This window comes from Equus asinus, chromosome 5 (assembly GCF_041296235.1).
Source record: "Equus asinus isolate D_3611 breed Donkey chromosome 5, EquAss-T2T_v2, whole genome shotgun sequence".
Lineage (NCBI taxonomy): Eukaryota > Metazoa > Chordata > Mammalia > Perissodactyla > Equidae > Equus > Equus asinus.
In genome coordinates, this window is record NC_091794.1 from 44,648,689 (window position 1) to 44,666,335 (window position 17,647).

Consider the following 17,647-nt stretch of genomic DNA (forward strand, 5'->3'; position numbering starts at 1 on the left):
CTCAAAAAAACCCAAAAAAACCAAATCCTACATTATAGTTGTGGATGTATTGATTTCCTTTTATAATCTGATTAGTTTTTATTTTGCATATATGTTGTTTGGGGCCTACATATTCAGAATTGCTATATCTTCTTGATTAATTATCCTTATGAGATAACCTTCTAATTAGATAAGTCTCTATGTTTGAACTTTAAAGCTATTTTGTCTGATGTTGATAATCTAACATCAGTTTTCTTTGTTTCATATTTGCATATCTTTTTTAAAAATTTTCTTTGCTTTCAGGGCTTTCTGTCTCATAATATTTTGTATAACTTGAAATAAGCACATCACTGAATTTCTTAAAATTCAAAAATCCTGTCTGACAAATTTTCTTTCAACTGATCTAACCTATTTATAGTTACTATAATTACATATATATTTACATTTATTCTATCACCTTTTGTGTTTTCCAAACAACGAGTTCTGTTTCCTTTTTCTCCTTTTGAAGTCCATTAGTTTGACTGAATTTACTTTGTTTCCTTTCCTGTCTCTTCTTTCTCTCTTAAAACTTGGCTTCCCATTGCACTCACAATACCAGCCAGCATCCTGAGGCCTATGACAATCTGGTCTTCAGGTTCACTTTGAGTCACTTTCCCTCTCAATCACTTATATTTCCCAGAACATTCTGAGGTCTTTCCTGCCCTCCGTGGCCGAGTGGTTAGGTTCACGCTCTCCGTGGCAGGCGGCCCAGTGTTTCGTTGGTTCGAATCCTGGGTGCGGATATGGCACTGCTCATCAAACCACGCTGAGGCAGCGTCCCACATGCCACAACTGGAAGGACCCACAACGAAGAATATACAACTATGTACCAGGGGACTTTGGGGAGAAAAAGGAAAAAATAAAATCTTAAAAAAAATAAAATAATTTGTATATGATTTTCCCACTGATGGAAATGCTTTGTTTCCAATTATTTGCCGAGCTGACTCCATCTCATCCTTTCAGCCTCAGTTTAATTTTGAGCTTCTTAGTCAAGGTTCCACGTGGACCTCAGGGAGGTAGGATTCCTCCCTACTTCCCCCAACATTTTCCTTTCTTCATGCTCTCTGTTTATTACTTTCATAGTGCTTTTACTAGTATACGTATACATTTACTTGTGGTTTTTTGTCACTGTCTATTAAATGTAAGTTCTTTGAAGGCAGCTATCTTGCCTACTTGTTTATTACTATATACCTAGTATCTACCACATTTCATTCCTCAGATTAGGTGTTAAATGAACATTTATTGAATGAATAAATACAGGATTTATAGAACTAGTCATTTCTACAACTTCAAATATTTGAGTGTCCATCATATAGTCATTTCTTGAATTTTTTGACTCCTTAACATTCTTCGATCAATTATCACCAGATTGCAAAGGCTTTGGAAAAATACATAAAGGTATCTAGTAAGAGTATTTGTGATGTCTATGCAAAAAATACTCAAGGTATTTTTGGTACTTGCTATACATACATGTACCAATTAGAGATAGATTAAGGAAAGAATATAAGGTTTCAAAGACACTACTATTGTATTAAGCATTTTAAAACTTACCTAAAGAGAGCCTATACATGACTGAACAGAATAGAGCAGAATGAACACGGGGGAGTGGTCAGTAAAAATAGATTCTAACCCTGGTTCTGTCACTATCCGTGTCACCCTAAAACTACTTCTCTAGGCCTTGGTTCTCTTGCTTCATGAAGGATGATGTGAGAGCAGTTTACGTAATAACAAGGAAATAATCCACACATACTTAAGGTATTATTGCTACTATTAATAATGAAAAGAATATTGGGGAAAGTCTGATCTTAAATATCTGTACTTACTTTCAATATGAATAGATAATTTAGAAAAAGTACTGATTCTTCTAAAAGTTTGATTTAAACAGAATGTCAAAATTGTTTAAGAACTCCTTTATCAATTATTAAATAGCACTATAAATACTTGATATCTAAAATTTTAAACTCTTCCTCAAAAAGCCCTATACTAGAACCCATGGAATTATGTTAAATTTATTTTAGCAGCCAATTCCCTATACACACTGTCATACTGTTTGCATTTCAGGGCAGTAGAAGACGTTCTGAAGAATAATTGGGGCTAGCTATTTTTAAATAACAAAAATGTATGAATCATATCACAGACTGCCATGAATATTTTATTCTTTTCTCCTAAACAAAACAATACGTACACTTAAAATGAGTTGAGTTCAAAATTGTTGATGAAAAGTCAGTGTTAGGTGGGCAAGTAAAAACATGCAAAGCTTTCTCACTCTAAATTGTTGTAGCCTTTAACTACTACGCATTTTACCAACTCATAACAATATTGTGATTACTTATCTATGAATCCCAACTTTGCCATTATCACATTATAGGAAATGTACAAACTCAGAGTTTATATATGCAAATGAAACCAATGTCTGACTTCTAATTTCAGACTGTAGGAGAAATGAAATCATATATTAAATTGTATTTGGATTGTTTTCCTGTTAAATCATAGCAACTCTCACAGCATTTAGATTAAGAGCACATATTTTGAGACGTTATTAATTACCTCATCAGCTACAGTTATGGAGTAGGTTATGCTGCAATAACAAATTAACCCCCAAATCTCAATGGTTTAACTCAACAATATTGGTGAATAGGCTTTCTACTCCACATGGGCATTTGGAGCCTCAGAACTCTTTAGAATCCACCATGGGAATGTTGTTGGCTACCCTGGCAGGTGACATGAAAGAGCTGGAGGATCATTCATGAACTTTTAAGTGCTATAGCTTGGAACTGACACAGTGTCTTATACTCATAGCACATTGGTTAGAACTAGTTACACGCCCAAACTAACTGCAAAAGGCCTGTGAAATGTGGAAGAACACACAAACATGTGACCAGTAGTAAATGTTTCTACTAGGCAGAGCTGTGTTTGAGCACCAGCTATGCTAATTATCAGCTATGCCAAAGTTAGATAATCTTCAACAAATCATGTAACTTCATCAAGCTCCAACATTGTCATTGATGAATAGAATATATATGTCTTTTTTAAGAAAATTTAAATGAGACAATATATACAACATGCTTATTATTGTACCCAGTATTATGTTAGCATTTTGGGGAGATACAATATATTTCCCCTAAAGTGTGAAAAAGTAGAAAAATAGATAATAAATATATCTATATCTATTATCGATTTTTCTACTTTTAAAAGGAAATGGCAAGAAAAGTTTTTGCTTTCATATAGGTGACCCAAGGGCCAATATGGGTTTTGAACTGTGTAGTAAGTTTATTATTTATATAAAAAGACACGGTCCCATATCTTATATATATATTTATATATTTAATTGATTTAATGTAATTTTATATTTAATGGAATATATATAAAAAATATGGGAGCATATTTTTTATGACACTTGGTCACTTGTATGGAAGCAGAAAAGAGGTCCTTTGCTTACTATCCCTTTAAACTTTATCTCCTTGCCTCAATCTAAGATTTCCTGCTTTTAAACTCTGACTTTGTCAGAGCAGGAAAGAGTCAGGGACTACAGTCTAATGTTTTATGCATCCTTTTTACCTAGATTACACGAGAGACTGAAGGTGTATTTCAATATTGCCCTGCAGATTGGTGATGCAACGTAACTTATCGATCTCAATGAACTGTCAATCAACATGGAAGTAAACAGTTTAATTCAAACTAGCTTTTACATACTTAGAATATAAACAATTTGATAACATACTGTAAATGCTGTTTTTATTTCTTAATGATAACGTGATCTAGGCATTTTTATATTTATTCTAGCAAAAAATCAGCATTTCTCTAGAAATTTAAATCATATCTCAATGTAATATTCTCTATATCTTATCATTAGGACAAATAGATCATATTGTAAGCTTCTCCTGAAGAAAAAGATATAGTGTAACTTTTAAACATGTAAACCTTTTGTGAATGTATATTTCTCTATAATGAAAGATACTTGGATAAAGTTAAATATCATATCTTAGCTGCCTAGAGACAAATGAATATTGCAATTGCATTTGAAATAGATAAATGCTAACCTCTATTTAAAAAAAAATACTGAAAGCCTTGTGTTCTTGATGACAAATAAGGATGTAACATTTTACCCTGTAATACTTTAATATCTACTCATAACTCTAATCATCCTTGTTTTGTATGGAACAGAAAATAGGAGCAACAATAATCTTATTCAAATATTACCCAGTCCAATGCCTTAAATGAAAATAAATTTCATAAGAAAGGGAAAATTAAGGTCAACAGGTCGTGGATGATTTGGGTAAATTCTTCTCTGCATATGAGATACACACCAACTTCTGAAGCTCTTTTCTCACTAATTATAAGGCTGACTGGCAGAGATGGTTGTCTTTTGTGAATAAATGAAAATTCTTTAAACTCGCCAGTAACATTAAATCATAGCCTGATGAAGACATATAATTTAATCACTCTTAAAACTTCTTCCATTAATTTTAAGCCATGGAGTTATTATCTAGTAAACCATATTGCAGAATTTTAAACAACAAAATAGATTCTTTGAATGATGACTCAAAGTATGATTCTGATAGCATTTCTCTAATCACTCACCATTATTGAAATGAAGTTGATTTAACTGAACTTGTAAAAGAGATTGCACTTTCTAATCATACCTAATCTGTAGATGCTTGTTATTCAAAGAAAGCCATATGCATTTTCAAGCACCCTTAATTAAAATACAGGCATACCTTCTTTTATTGCATTTTGTTTTATTATGCTTCACAGATACTGCATTTTTTACAAATTGAAGGTTTCTGGCAACATTGCATTGAGCAAGTCTATTGGCATCATTTTTCCAACAGCATTTGCTCACTTCATGTCTCTTCTCACATTTGGTAATTCTTGCAACATTTCACACTTTTTCATTATTATTACATTTCTTAATATGATCTTAATGTGATCAGTGATCTTTGATGTTACTATTGTAACAGTTTTGGGGCACCACAAACCTTGCCTATATAAGATGGTGAACTTAATCAATAAACGTTGTTTTTGTTCTGACTGCTCCACCAACAGTCCATCTCTCTCCCTCCCCTTGGGCCTCCCTATTCTCTGAGACACAACAATATTAAAATTAGACCAATTAATAACCCTACAAGGGTCTCTAAGTGTTCAAGTGAAAGGAAGAGCCACTTATCTCTCACTTTAAATCAAAAGTGAGAAATGATTAGGCTTAGTGAAGAAGTCGTGTTGAAAACTGAGACAGGCCAAAAGCTGGACTTCTTGTGCCAAATAATTAGCCAAGTAGTGAATGCAAAAGGAATGTTCTTGAAGGAAATTAAAAGTGCTACTTCAGTGAACACACGAATGATAAAAAATGAAATAGCCTTGTTGCTGAGATGGAGAAAGTTTTAGTGGTCTGGATAGAAGATGAAACCAGCCACAACATTCCCTTAAGCCAAAGCCTAACCCAGAGCAAGGCCCCAACTTTCTTCAATTCTGTGAAGGCTGAGAGAGGTGAGGAAGCTGCAAAAGAAAAGTCTGAATTTAGCAGAGGATCGTTCATGAGGCTTAAGGCAAAAGGTCATTTCCACAATATAAAAGTGCCAGGTGAAGCAGCAAGTGCTGATGTAGAAGCTGCAGCAAGTAATCCAGAAGATCTAGCTACGATAATTAAGAAAGGTGGTCACACTAAACAACAGATTTTCAATGTAGACTGACAGCCTTCTATTGGAAGAAGATGCCATCTAGGACTTTCATAGCTAGAGAGAAGTCAATGCCTGGCTTCAAAGCTTAACAGGACAGGCTGACTCTCTTGTAAGGGGCTGATGCAGGTAGTGACTTTAAGTTGAAGCCAATGCTCATTTATCATTCCAAATATCCTAGGGTCTTTAAGAATTAGGCTAAATCCACTCTGCCTGTGCTCTATTATGGAACAACAAAGCCTGGATGACAGCACATCTGTTTACAAGGTGGTTTACTGAACATTTTAAGCCCACTTTTGAGACCTGCTGCTCAAAAGGTTCCTTTCAAAATATTACTGTTTATTGACAGTGCACCTGGTCACCCAAGAGCTGTGATGGAGGTGCACCATGAAATGAATGATGTTTTGATGTCTGCTACCACAACATCCATTCTGCCCGTGTATCGAGGCATGCTTTTGTCTTTCAAGTCTCATTTAAGAAATACATTTTGTAAGGCTATAGCTGCTACATATAGTGACTTCAAAGTCAATTCAAAACCTGCTGGAAAGGATTCACCATTCAAGAAGCCATTAAGAACATTTGTGATTCATGAGAAGAGGTCAAAATACTGACATTAACAGGAGTTTGGAAGAAGTTGATTCCAACCCTCTTGGATGACTTTGAGGGACTTCAGTGGAAAAAATAATTGCAGATGTGGTGAAAATATGAAGAGAACTAGAATTAGAAGTAGAGGCTGAATATGCGACTGAATTGCTGCAATCTCATGATAAAACTTTAACAAATGAGGAATTGCTTCTTATGGATGAGCGAAGAAAGTAGTTTTTTGAGATAGACACTACTCCTGGTGAAGATTCTGTGAAGACTGCTGAAATGACACAAAGGATTTAGAATATGATATAAATTTAGTTTATAAAGTAGTGACAGTGTTGGAGAGGATTGGCTCCAGTTTTGAAAGAAGTTTTACTGTGGGTAAAATGCTATCAAATGGCATCGAATGTTACAGAGAAATTTTTCGTGAAAGGAAGAGTCCATTGATATGGTAAACTTCATTGTTGTCTCACATTAAAAAATTGCCAGAGCCATCCCAACCTTCAGCAACCACTACCCTGATCAGTCAGCAGCCATCAACATTCTGGCAAGACCCTCCACCAGCAAGATTATGACTCACTGAAGGCTCAGGTTATGGTTAGCATTTTTTAACAGTAAAGCATCTTTTAAGTAAGGAATATACCTTGCTTTTTTAGACATAGTGCTGTTTCACACTTAGTAGACTATAGTATCATGTAAGTATAACTTTTATATGCACTGGAAAACCAAAAAATTTGTGACTCATTTTATTGCGATATTTGCTTTATTGTGGTGTTCTGGAACCAAACCTGCAATATCTCCAAGGTATGCCTGTAGTGCATATAATCTTAGATATCTTTTTCCCATGGTGGTTATTCTAGACTGATTCTGGTCTATCATTTTTTATGCCTTTATTATTCTATGCAATGCATAGTCAATATTTTCTTTTTAGCAAAAGAGAACTTAGAAAATAATTCATTAATACCTACGCTGGTAACCATTTGACTAATATCTTCATATATTAGAGGTAAACACCAAAATTCAATATCAGCGTTGTGTCAGTGCATAAATTCATAGAAACATCAAGAATAATTCTGAACTGTATTCATTCTTGAACAACAAAAACAACAAAATCATGGGATAATTTTCCCTGATCAATTCCATATGGATCAAGACTTTTTTAAAGAGTACAACTGTACAAAAATCACAATAAATAATGTACTTTAAAAGAATGGTGATAGTACAAAAGAATATATATGTATTTCACTATTTTTTATATATGTGTCTATAAATGTCTGTATGTAAATACAAACATATGTGTAAGTACACACATGTACATATGTAGACACATACACACATATAGATAATAGAAACCACTTACTCATCCCATAGAAATATTTAGAGAGAGCATACTATTTGCCAGACACTTGTGCTAGGGACTTTATTATCTCAGTAATAAGATTTAATGTCACTATTAATTCACGATCATCTGGCCTTTTTTCCTGTTCAACATTGTACCATCCTCTTCTCCAAAATGATTATCTAAATATTAAACCCTTGACCATCCTATTTCATTCTCCTCACTTTTACCAACTTCATAATAAAAATCTTCAGCGGGCAATATCTCAACTGCCTGACATCCAGCTATGAGTATATCTATCATGCACTCACACTTTTCTATTTCCATGTTATTTCAGTGTAAGCAAAGGGTATCATTCTGAAAATATACCTTGTATCTATTTCCTAGGTTCCTTCCCCTCCTGCTTTACCAGTAATCTCTCTTAGTCATCCATCTCTCCCTAAATCATCAACATCTCTTCTTACTGGCTCTTTTTGATCACTATTAGAACAGGTTTATGTCTCTCCCAACTTAAAAAAAAACACAGGAAAAGGAGCAATAATTCATTAGTCCCTTTCCTATCCCCTAATGGGCCAAACTTTTTGGAAGAGCTATTATACTCACAGACTTGATTTCCTCATTTCACATTTATTCCTTTTATCACTGCATCCGACTTCCAAGCTTTCTATTGACACCATTTTGGTCAAGGTCACTATTAACTCCCTTTTTATAAATCCTATAGCCTTTTACAGAGCTGTTGGCACAATATATGTTCCTGAAACAAGTGTTTCTTGGCTTCTGTGACTGCAAGCTCTGGAATTACCTTCTACCTCTTAGCTGCTCTTCCTCATTTCATTTTCTTTCAAAGATTGGCACCTGGGCTAACATCTGTTGCCAATCTTTTTTTTTCCCCCTTCTACTCCCCAAAGCTCCCCAGTACATAGTTATACATTCTAGTTGTGGGTCTTTCTGGTTGTGCTATGTGGGACGCCGCCTCAGCATGGCCTGATGAGCAGCGCTATGTCTACTCCCAGGATCCGAACCGGTGAAACCGTGGGCTGCAGAAGTGGAGCGTGCAAACTTAACCACTCGGCCATGGGGCCAGCCCCTCAATTCCTTTCGCTAAAGTCTTTTTTTCACATCTTTCAAAGGCTAATACTTCTTCAGACAATTTCACTAGGTAATTTCATTCACTGCCATGGTTTCAAATATCGTATACAAAGAAAATAGTTGCCAAGTTTATCATCTCTAGCCCAAAGCTCTATCCTGAGGTTCAGACAAGCATATACAATTTGCCTAGTGAACATATCCACTGCAGACTTCATAGGCACTTCAAACAACATGCTGAGAACTAAAAATATCGTTTTACTCTCTGTATATCTTTTTTTTTTTAAAGGAAGATCTCTATTTGCTAAGTTTCTCTGTTCACTTAATTAAGATACTCTGTAATGACTCCACCTCCAACTCTGGAGTATTTGAGAAATACCATTTATGAATATGATCTATTGAACATAAAGAGCATAAAATTTGAAGCTATTTGTGTCAGGCCAACTACACACACACACACAATCATAATATATTTACCTCTGGAAGTCAATTACATTATTGGCAGAATAATCATTAGCTAAAAATATTCTGAAGTTGAACTATATTGATGGGTAAAATATCATTCTGAGACAAATTATCTGTAGTACTAACAATTTGCAAGGGGTCCCAGAGCATAGAAAAAGGAGGTAGGGTGGTCCTTGTAGGACCAGTGGCAATCTTGATAGGAACTATCTTGGATGAAGAGTATCACCCCAAGAATCCAAGCTTCTGACTCTCAATACTGTACTCCATCCATGCATAAAAGCTCCAGATAAGCCATTTTAAAGTAGACTTGCTATCACCTTGGAGAAAACGTCTATCTTGGGGAGCAGGGAAGGAAGCATGTTACATACGTAGTTTTCCTCTGATATCTGGTCTTATCAGACATGTCTGCTCTTGTTCTGTAACTCCAGTCATACATTCCCTCTCCTCCAAACTTTTTTTTTTATTCTCTGGGCATAAAAGGAAGGAGAAAGCTGAAAGAATAGTAAAGTTGTTTTAGAGAGCCATAAACTTACTGTCTCCTTTTTATTTTTGGTTCTAGTCCTAAATAGCTTTAGGGGGGAAAATGTGCTAAAGGAGAACTATAAAGAATTTTAGTCAGAGATTTTAATCAGTGCACACCAAATATGTTTCTCCTTCTATTTTTTCATATCTCAGTTCATGTTAGCATGTTCACCAAATTGTTGAAGCAAAGACCTGCAAATAATTGTTGACTCTATGCTGTCCATTGTCCTTACAATAGGACAGAGATGTTGGCCTGTTCTGTGTATTGCTATATCTCCACATCTAGAACGGTGGATAGTGTAAGCAGGCATGCAATTAATGTTTTTAAATGAGTCTAATAACTTAATATTTCTTGAATCTGACCGTTTCTCTTAATTTCTTCTGCCACTACCCTAACTCAAGCCACCAATACCATTTATCTGGACCACAGCATCAACTTATGAACTGGTCTCCCTAGACCCATTCTTGTCACTCTCAAATCCATTCTTCATATTGCAGTAGAATGACCTTTTCAAAATGCAAGTCGAATATTATTTCTTCATTGCTTATAACTCTTCAGGACTTTCCTTTGTTCTTAGGATACCGTCTAAACGTATTAGCATGTCTTTATATGTCTTTGTACGTCTCCAGCATTATCTCTTGAATTCTGTTTTATTTATGTCTTGAACTTCAGTATGACTCTACTGATACTGAAGTTTTCTTGTTCTTAATGGGCTAACTCTTCCCTTACCTCTGGGATTTACCCAGAGTATTGGTCTTGACTAGAATACTTTTCCCACTTCTTCACTTGAGTAAGTCATTTCATGGCCTCATTTAACACCACTGTTTTCCAGAAGGCTTTTCCTGGAAACTGAGATAGGTACCTATACTGAATTTTCCCTTAGGCTTACATTTTTTTCTATCCAAGCATCTATTACATTTATTATAATTTTAAATTTACTGAATATCTTATAAACTTAATTATAAGCTACACGTGGTCAGAGGCAAGATCTGCCTTGTACACTGTATATCCCTTGAACTTTAGTATTTCAGGGAGGAGTCTGCAACTAGGAAGGATTACATATAAGGAAACTAAGACTCAGGGAGGTCAAGAAAATTGCCAGATGTGAGCCCAAAGCTTGCTATGTGATGTTCAAGTAAGTTTAACGTTCCTGATGTTCAGTTTCATCATCTATGCAATAGAGATAATAAATTTTACTCTGAGATGGATTACAGAATTTGAGATGAAAAAGATAAATGTCTAGAACAGGAATGGGCAAACTACGCTCCACAGGGTACTAGATGCTTTTGCTGTAAGCATCTTTGCTGAAGATATATTTGCTGTAAGTATTTTTGCCACAAACATTTTTGCCACAAATATTTTCACCACATAACTAATTGGCCATAAGGCAATTTTGCCATAAAAGATAACAAAAAATAAAATAAAAGGGGAACATTGAAGACAACATAATGAAATATGTAGTACACATCTGGACTACATTTAAATGTTCCATCACATGCCCAGTACTTATATTTCACCAAATCATCTTAGCCAGATTCTGTGCCAAATACCAAAATTCTGTCTACATCATGTTCTCCACTATCAAATAGTGAAAATTTTCACCATTTTTAAGAAACTTATACTTACCAGGCTTCAAATAACCATTTCTTTTGGTGAGGGGAGAGTAGGAAGAGGAGTTTGATTCTTCTTTTCCCTCCAAATTTTAATTGTGTGATAACTTTAGTAAAGACAGCATTCGAGAATAAGCTGCTGTATCTACATTAGCTAAAGAATCGATAAGTAACACCCTGGAAGACTGTTGTGAATGACTGGCCCCTCTTTTATATTTGCCATAGCTTGGTAAACTTTTGGTTTTGACGAGTGGGAGAGATGACTGTCCTCACCAAAGGATTTGTAAATGGTTATGTTATCATTTTCTAGTATAGTACGCAATCTTGCTTTAAATGCTCTTATTTCACATTTCCAAAAGTTTTGTCACCATATTTTTTATCAAGTCGATAGAAATAACTCTTTCTATCAACCAGTTATTTTTATCTTTACTTTAAAATTGCCTTATGGCCAATTAGTTATGCAACAAAAATGTTGTGGCAAAAATGCTTACAGTGAAAATACAAGACATGGTCTACAGCAAATCCAGCCTACTACTTGTTTTCTTATGGACGATGACCTAAGAATAGTTTTCACAATTTTAAATAGCTGAAAACAATCAAAGGAAAACAATATTTCATGATACATAAAAATATGAAATTTAAATTCCCCCCTCCTTAAAGTTTCATTGAAACATAGTCACATACAGTCACTTAACATATTGTCTGTTTGCTTTTGTGCCAGCAGAATTGAGTAGGTCCAACAGATCTTGTATAGCTCACAAAGCCAAAATATTTACTCTCTGGCCCTGGTGTAGAAAAATGCCTGTAGAATCAATAGATTATACTTTTTTTTTTTTTCTTGGTGCTGAAAATTGGCCCTGAGCTAACATCTGTTGCCAATCTTCCTCCTTTTGCTTGAGGAAGATTGCTCCTGAGCTAACATCTGTACCAATCTCCCTCTATTGTGTATGTGGGAAGCCACCGCAGCATGGCTTGATGAGCAGTGTGTAGGTCTGTGCCTAGCATCTAAACCCATGAACCCCGGCTGCTGAAGCAGAGTGCTCAAGTTTAATCACTACACCACCAGGCTGACCCCTAGTATTGTTTATTGTTTTTAATAATAAAAATAATGACAAATGACTGCCTAATCTAAGTAACTTATAGCTCATCTACCAGCAAAATTTCTGGCTAATAAAAAACTATAATGACAAGTTTCTTTGTTGTCATTCCAAGTAATACATTACATTCAGAGAGTCAAGTAATTGAATGTTTTTGGCATTCAGCAAGGCAAACCACTTATAATATAAATGTGGGGGATTGTATATGATCCTTATTATGAGAACCCTGGAGATGGGTCTCAATTTTCTTTCCTTTCTTTTTTTTTTTTTTAACTTATCTCATTTCCACCTTTGAGCAATAAATATTTATCACTCAAAGATATTCCTCCAATATCAGGATCCTGAAGAAAAAACTGAAAGAGTTAATTTGAGCATCTGAGATTTACAAAGAAGCCTGGATTAGGCTCAAACAGGTATTGAAGCCCTCTTCTGATGGGGAGCAGTCTCACAGACACTAATGGATTCCAGCCTAGGAGCTTGAACTAGTAGCCTCCTCTGAGGAAATATCGATATGTTCTACAACTTAGCTTGGTTAACAATGGTAATTTTAAAATGTTTAGCTATTTTGGATTCTGGGACAAAATCTGACCATTTGGAACACTGATCCTTTGGCAAATATGGAGTTATGGGTGCAGGGTACACTCATAAAACAAACATAATTTGAGCAGGCAAATGAAGTTGAGAACCAGAGTTTTTATGTCCTCCCCTTATCACACAGTGCATGTCTTCCTGCACACTCATTGTTTCTTCTTTGTGCTGCCTCACGATCTTTTTTGTTATCCATGTGTTTCTCTGACCTCATCCTTTTCTCTGAGTAAATTTGGAGCCCAAAAGCTAACCAAAATGCAAGCTTATTTATATGACTGAGTTGAAAATGTGCTATTACTTTCTTTGCCTAAGTATGTCCTTTCTTGGAGACATTACCCTAAAATCTTTCCTCCATCACTGTTTTCAGATTACTGATTGGCCTTGTTTTGAGCATAACATTGAACTCATTCATGAGGAGCAGAGTTGGATAAATTGATCAGATGATTTTGGCCTGGATCAAGAGACCTAGATTCTAACCTTAGCTTGCTACTTACCTGGCTGAATGACCTTGGACAAGTTACTTGGGCAAGGTTCTTGGATCTCAATCTCAGAGTCCTCATTTGTAAAAAGTGGAGAATAATATCTAACTTAAAGAACTGTTGTGATTATTCAAGAAAGATAACACATAAAGTAGCTAGCATAGTCCCTGGCTTACAGTGACAATCAATCAGTATTAGTTTCTTGCCTTCTTCTCTTTCTCCTCACTTTCAGTTGCCTTAGGGTAGGAAAAGCACCAAAATATGTTCCAGAAAATACTTCTTTATGAGTAAATGGGGTATGGGGTCACCTGTAAAAGGAGTTCTGTCAAAAAGATCCCTTCAATATATGTCCTCCAAGCTTATAATGCCTTGTATCTAAATTAGAGATTTAATACTTTGATTAAGGAAATTCTGACTAGGTGTACAATGCAGTAGAAAAAGTGCAAAATGGGAGTTTGGAGAAGACCAGTTCTCGAGTCTGGGCTCTGCTGTTTCTTTTCTACGTCCTTTATGTTCAATGGGTCTCACTTTTCCTCTTCTGCAAAATTAGGATAAAATCAACCATCTGGCCTGGCAGGTGGATATAATGTCCTTTCATGATTCCCATCTTTTCCTCCTTGCCAGCCTTTCACCCACTCTCCAGCCACATCAGACACAGGTCTCTAGACTAGTGAGGCTCATGAGCAAATGCGTCTGAAATTTTGTTTCCCGTATCGGGAATGTCATTCTGCCCCAGGCTCTGATTCATCTTTCACATATTCCTCACCTGGAGATGGCTTTAGCACTAACTCTCTGAGTTGCTCCTTCTCTCATTGTTCCCATAGTCACTTGTGCATGATCCTTCCACATGTTTCATCACAGTTAAGTGAAATGATTATTTAGCCATGGAGCCCAGATTTCAGGAACAGATTCTAGGGCTCATTCAACTTTGATATCTCAATATCCAGAAGAGTATTAGCACAGAAATCTCTGTTCAGATATGACAGAGGGAAATGTGAGCATGCTCAGCAATCTTTAAAGTCATCAAAATATCCCAGTTTTAAAGATTTGGGGAAACAAAAGTATACCTCAGTGCAGAGCAAATAGTTGTATGAGGAAAGATTTTGTATTGAGATTCTGTGAGTAGGTAGGACACACCTGGGACTCAGATGAAGAACAGAGGTAGGACAAAGTAAAGGAACTTAGAGAGTGAAGAAAAAAAACTTTATAGAGTTGCTTGGTTCATATTTTTTATTGACAAAAGACTATCTGTGAAAAAAAATTATTTTAAGCCTATTTGTATGTCACGAAGCTAAGCGAAATGGCTCTAGGAAAAGAGGTTGGCTCAGAAATACTTTCATAAGCATGGCATAGAAATTGCTGTTATTGGAATTCATAGAATAGGAATGAACTTTACAGGTTATATTTGACAAGGCCTTTCAAATGTTTGCACCTAACGATAGAGGTCAGAGGAAACCCTTCCTCCCACAGCATAAAGCCTTATTTTCAAATATTAATAACTAATATTTACAGAATATTTAGTTTATTGCAAGTACTGTGGTAAGGGTTGTACATATATTAACTATTTTAATCCTCGCAACAATTCTACGAGGCAAACATGATCTAACCCTGTCTTGTAGAAGGAGAAAGAGAAGTGCAGAGAGGTAAAATATCTTGCCTATGCCACACAGCTAAGATGTGTTAGAGTCATAATTCTAGCATGGACAATTTGAAGTCAGTGTTCTTAAGCTCTACGCCAGTGGAATTCCCAGATGCTTTGTTAAAGCACAAATTGTTGCCCCATACTCAGAGTTTTAGATTCAGTCTGGGGCTCAGTCCGACAATTTGCATTTCTTAGATGCTCCCTGGTGATCCTGATGCTGCTGGTTCTCGGATCATATTTTGAGACCACTGCTCTATTCTAACTCACCTCTGTGAAATCCTTGTTTGTTTGAGCATCTCATATAGTCTGACTTCTATATCTCACTATGGGGAGAAAGAGGCCACAAATCATACTGTTTAAGAAAATGGGCTTCGGAGATAGATGTTGATGGCAAATCTCCACTTTCCCCATTCTGTAACTCACTATTTCTGTGACCTAGGGTAAATAGCTTATCTTCTCTAGGCCTCAGTTTCCACATCTATAAAATGAGTATAACAGCACTCTCTTTGTGAGGTTGCTGTGTAGAATAAGTAAAAGAAAATATATGCATAGCAAGCACTTAATACATGGAAAGCATTAAAAAATGGATCCTTTGTTATGGAATGCTCCTGGCACAGACCTTATGCCCCAGAATGAGTGCTCAATAAGTCCTTCTTGGGCCCCTTGGAGGCAAGTGATTTGTTTGAAGCCAACTACATGATTAGGGGCTAAAAGTGGAGCAGGACGCTATTTTATAAAAGACCAGAAGTAATTCTAGAGAGTCTCAGGGAAAAGGCATTTGGAAAAAGCACAAAATAAAGGCAATTTTTCCACATAGAGCCACCAGTCATCAAAATTCTTTCTTCTTTAAGCCAAGAATCAAAACCTATTTAGTTTTATTTTTTGATGATAACAGGATCAGAACCTCATTCAAGCTTGAGCCTGAGCTTCCAAAGGAAACTCAAGAGGCAATTAAGTATTTAGATCAACTCATGTCAGATACTCTATATAAATAGACACATTTTAAGAAAACTTGTATAAACATAAAATGTATTCATCACATCAAGTAGAGAGATGAAAAAGAAAACAGAGGAAAATGTACACAGGTTGATTTATTTAGCTCGCAGTTAACAACTTCGGTTAAATAAGAAGGAAAGGAAGGTACTTAAAGAAAACATTAATTATAGTACACGTATTAGGAACTGTCCTGTTTCTCCTTAGACTAGTAAAAAACGCCACAGCTGTGAGACTTACTGCACTTTGGGGAATCTCCACAGTTTGGTGGACTTCCTGAAGTATTTTATAATTACCTGCTTGTTCCCAAGATTTACTGATTCACTTGCAAAAGACATTTCTCTGTTAAAAAAAAATCTGTTCTTGAGCTGAGAAAACAGGAGTGTAAGAATGCTTTATATTTAGGGCTGTTTGCAGGAGAAATGCTATGAGTGCTGGTGAATTTTGATTGAGTATTATTGTAACCCAGATTAGATCTCCAATGGAACATCTTTCTAAGCTTTCAGAAGACATGTCAGTGATTAGACTAAATTTAATTAAAATCATTATACAGCAGATAAAATACAGCAAGCATATTACACAAGATTTTGGTAGCACTTTGGTTGGGTTCTCATCCTCTTCTAGTTATGAGGAATATCTCACATCCATTTCTATTTTGTTTTCTTTTCTTTTCTTCAGTGTATTCCCTTTCGGATTTAAATACACAATCTAAGGATCTACTCTTCTGATCCACACCAGTATTTTCTTCCAGAGAATGTTTTGCTGACAATTTAACTCTCAGTGTATATTTAGCAGGTCGAGGAGATTCTTTAAGTTCTTGAAATAGAAAAGAAGCTGGTGCTTTTCTTTCCTTAGATTCATCCTTTGACCAATGAGAAAAGTTTAGTTCTCAGCAGCTTTGGGTTTTAAAATTAGGAACATTTGATAACTTCTATCAGGATCTTGCATCGGCTAGAAGACAAATTCCATTAAGTGTCTTACAATGGACTACAACTGGGATGCAAAGGTCACATTTATTTGACATTTTTAATATAGTGCTATTTTTTCTTCTTATTCAAGTCCTCTGTTATTCTGCATCTTTGCGGGCAGCGATGGTTTTTTTCCTGTCTTCCATAAAGCCCAGTGAACCTTCAACATAGCAGGTCCTCTGTAAGGATATTTTGACTGAGTGATTTTGGTAACAAAGGTAAACTCAGCAGTTCTAACATAATTGACCTTGAAGGAAACCCTAACATTAATGTTATTTTCCAGATTCTTCAGTGAGGATTCCTTTCAAAGATATATGGACAGATTGTTATTTTTTAATAACAGCGTCCTTCATGCTTTGTGACCTGCAGAAGAGGAATAACAAAACTTTGACCCCAGACCTCTATAAACTACTGTTAGAACAGAATTACAAGATTAGCTTTATAGTTCTTTCTTTAGTGCAGTTTTATAAAACCATTTATTACCTTGTTAAATGTTAGAACTAGCATGTTTGACATATTCATAATTTATTTTCTCAAGGAAAACTCAGAAGAAACTGTAAATAAACAGTGGAGATT

The 17,647-nt window shown here is 35.6% G+C and overlaps 1 protein-coding gene across 9 annotated transcripts in view; it reads right to left on the reverse strand.

Moving 5' to 3' along the window:
* The window catches only part of NAALADL2 (N-acetylated alpha-linked acidic dipeptidase like 2), a 1,281,993-nt gene that overhangs the window by 116,079 nt on the left and 1,148,267 nt on the right, over positions 1–17,647 (reverse strand). The window contains exon 12 of one of the 9 annotated variants that reach the window (XM_044771091.2): positions 16,184–17,434. The exons of the other annotated variants lie outside the window; for them this stretch is intronic. Within the exon in view, the coding sequence (XP_044627026.1) occupies positions 17,405–17,434 (30 nt within the window). The 3' untranslated portion in view covers positions 16,184–17,404. Of the gene's footprint in view, positions 1–16,183; positions 17,435–17,647 lie in introns of those variants that run through there. 9 annotated transcript variants of the gene reach the window in all.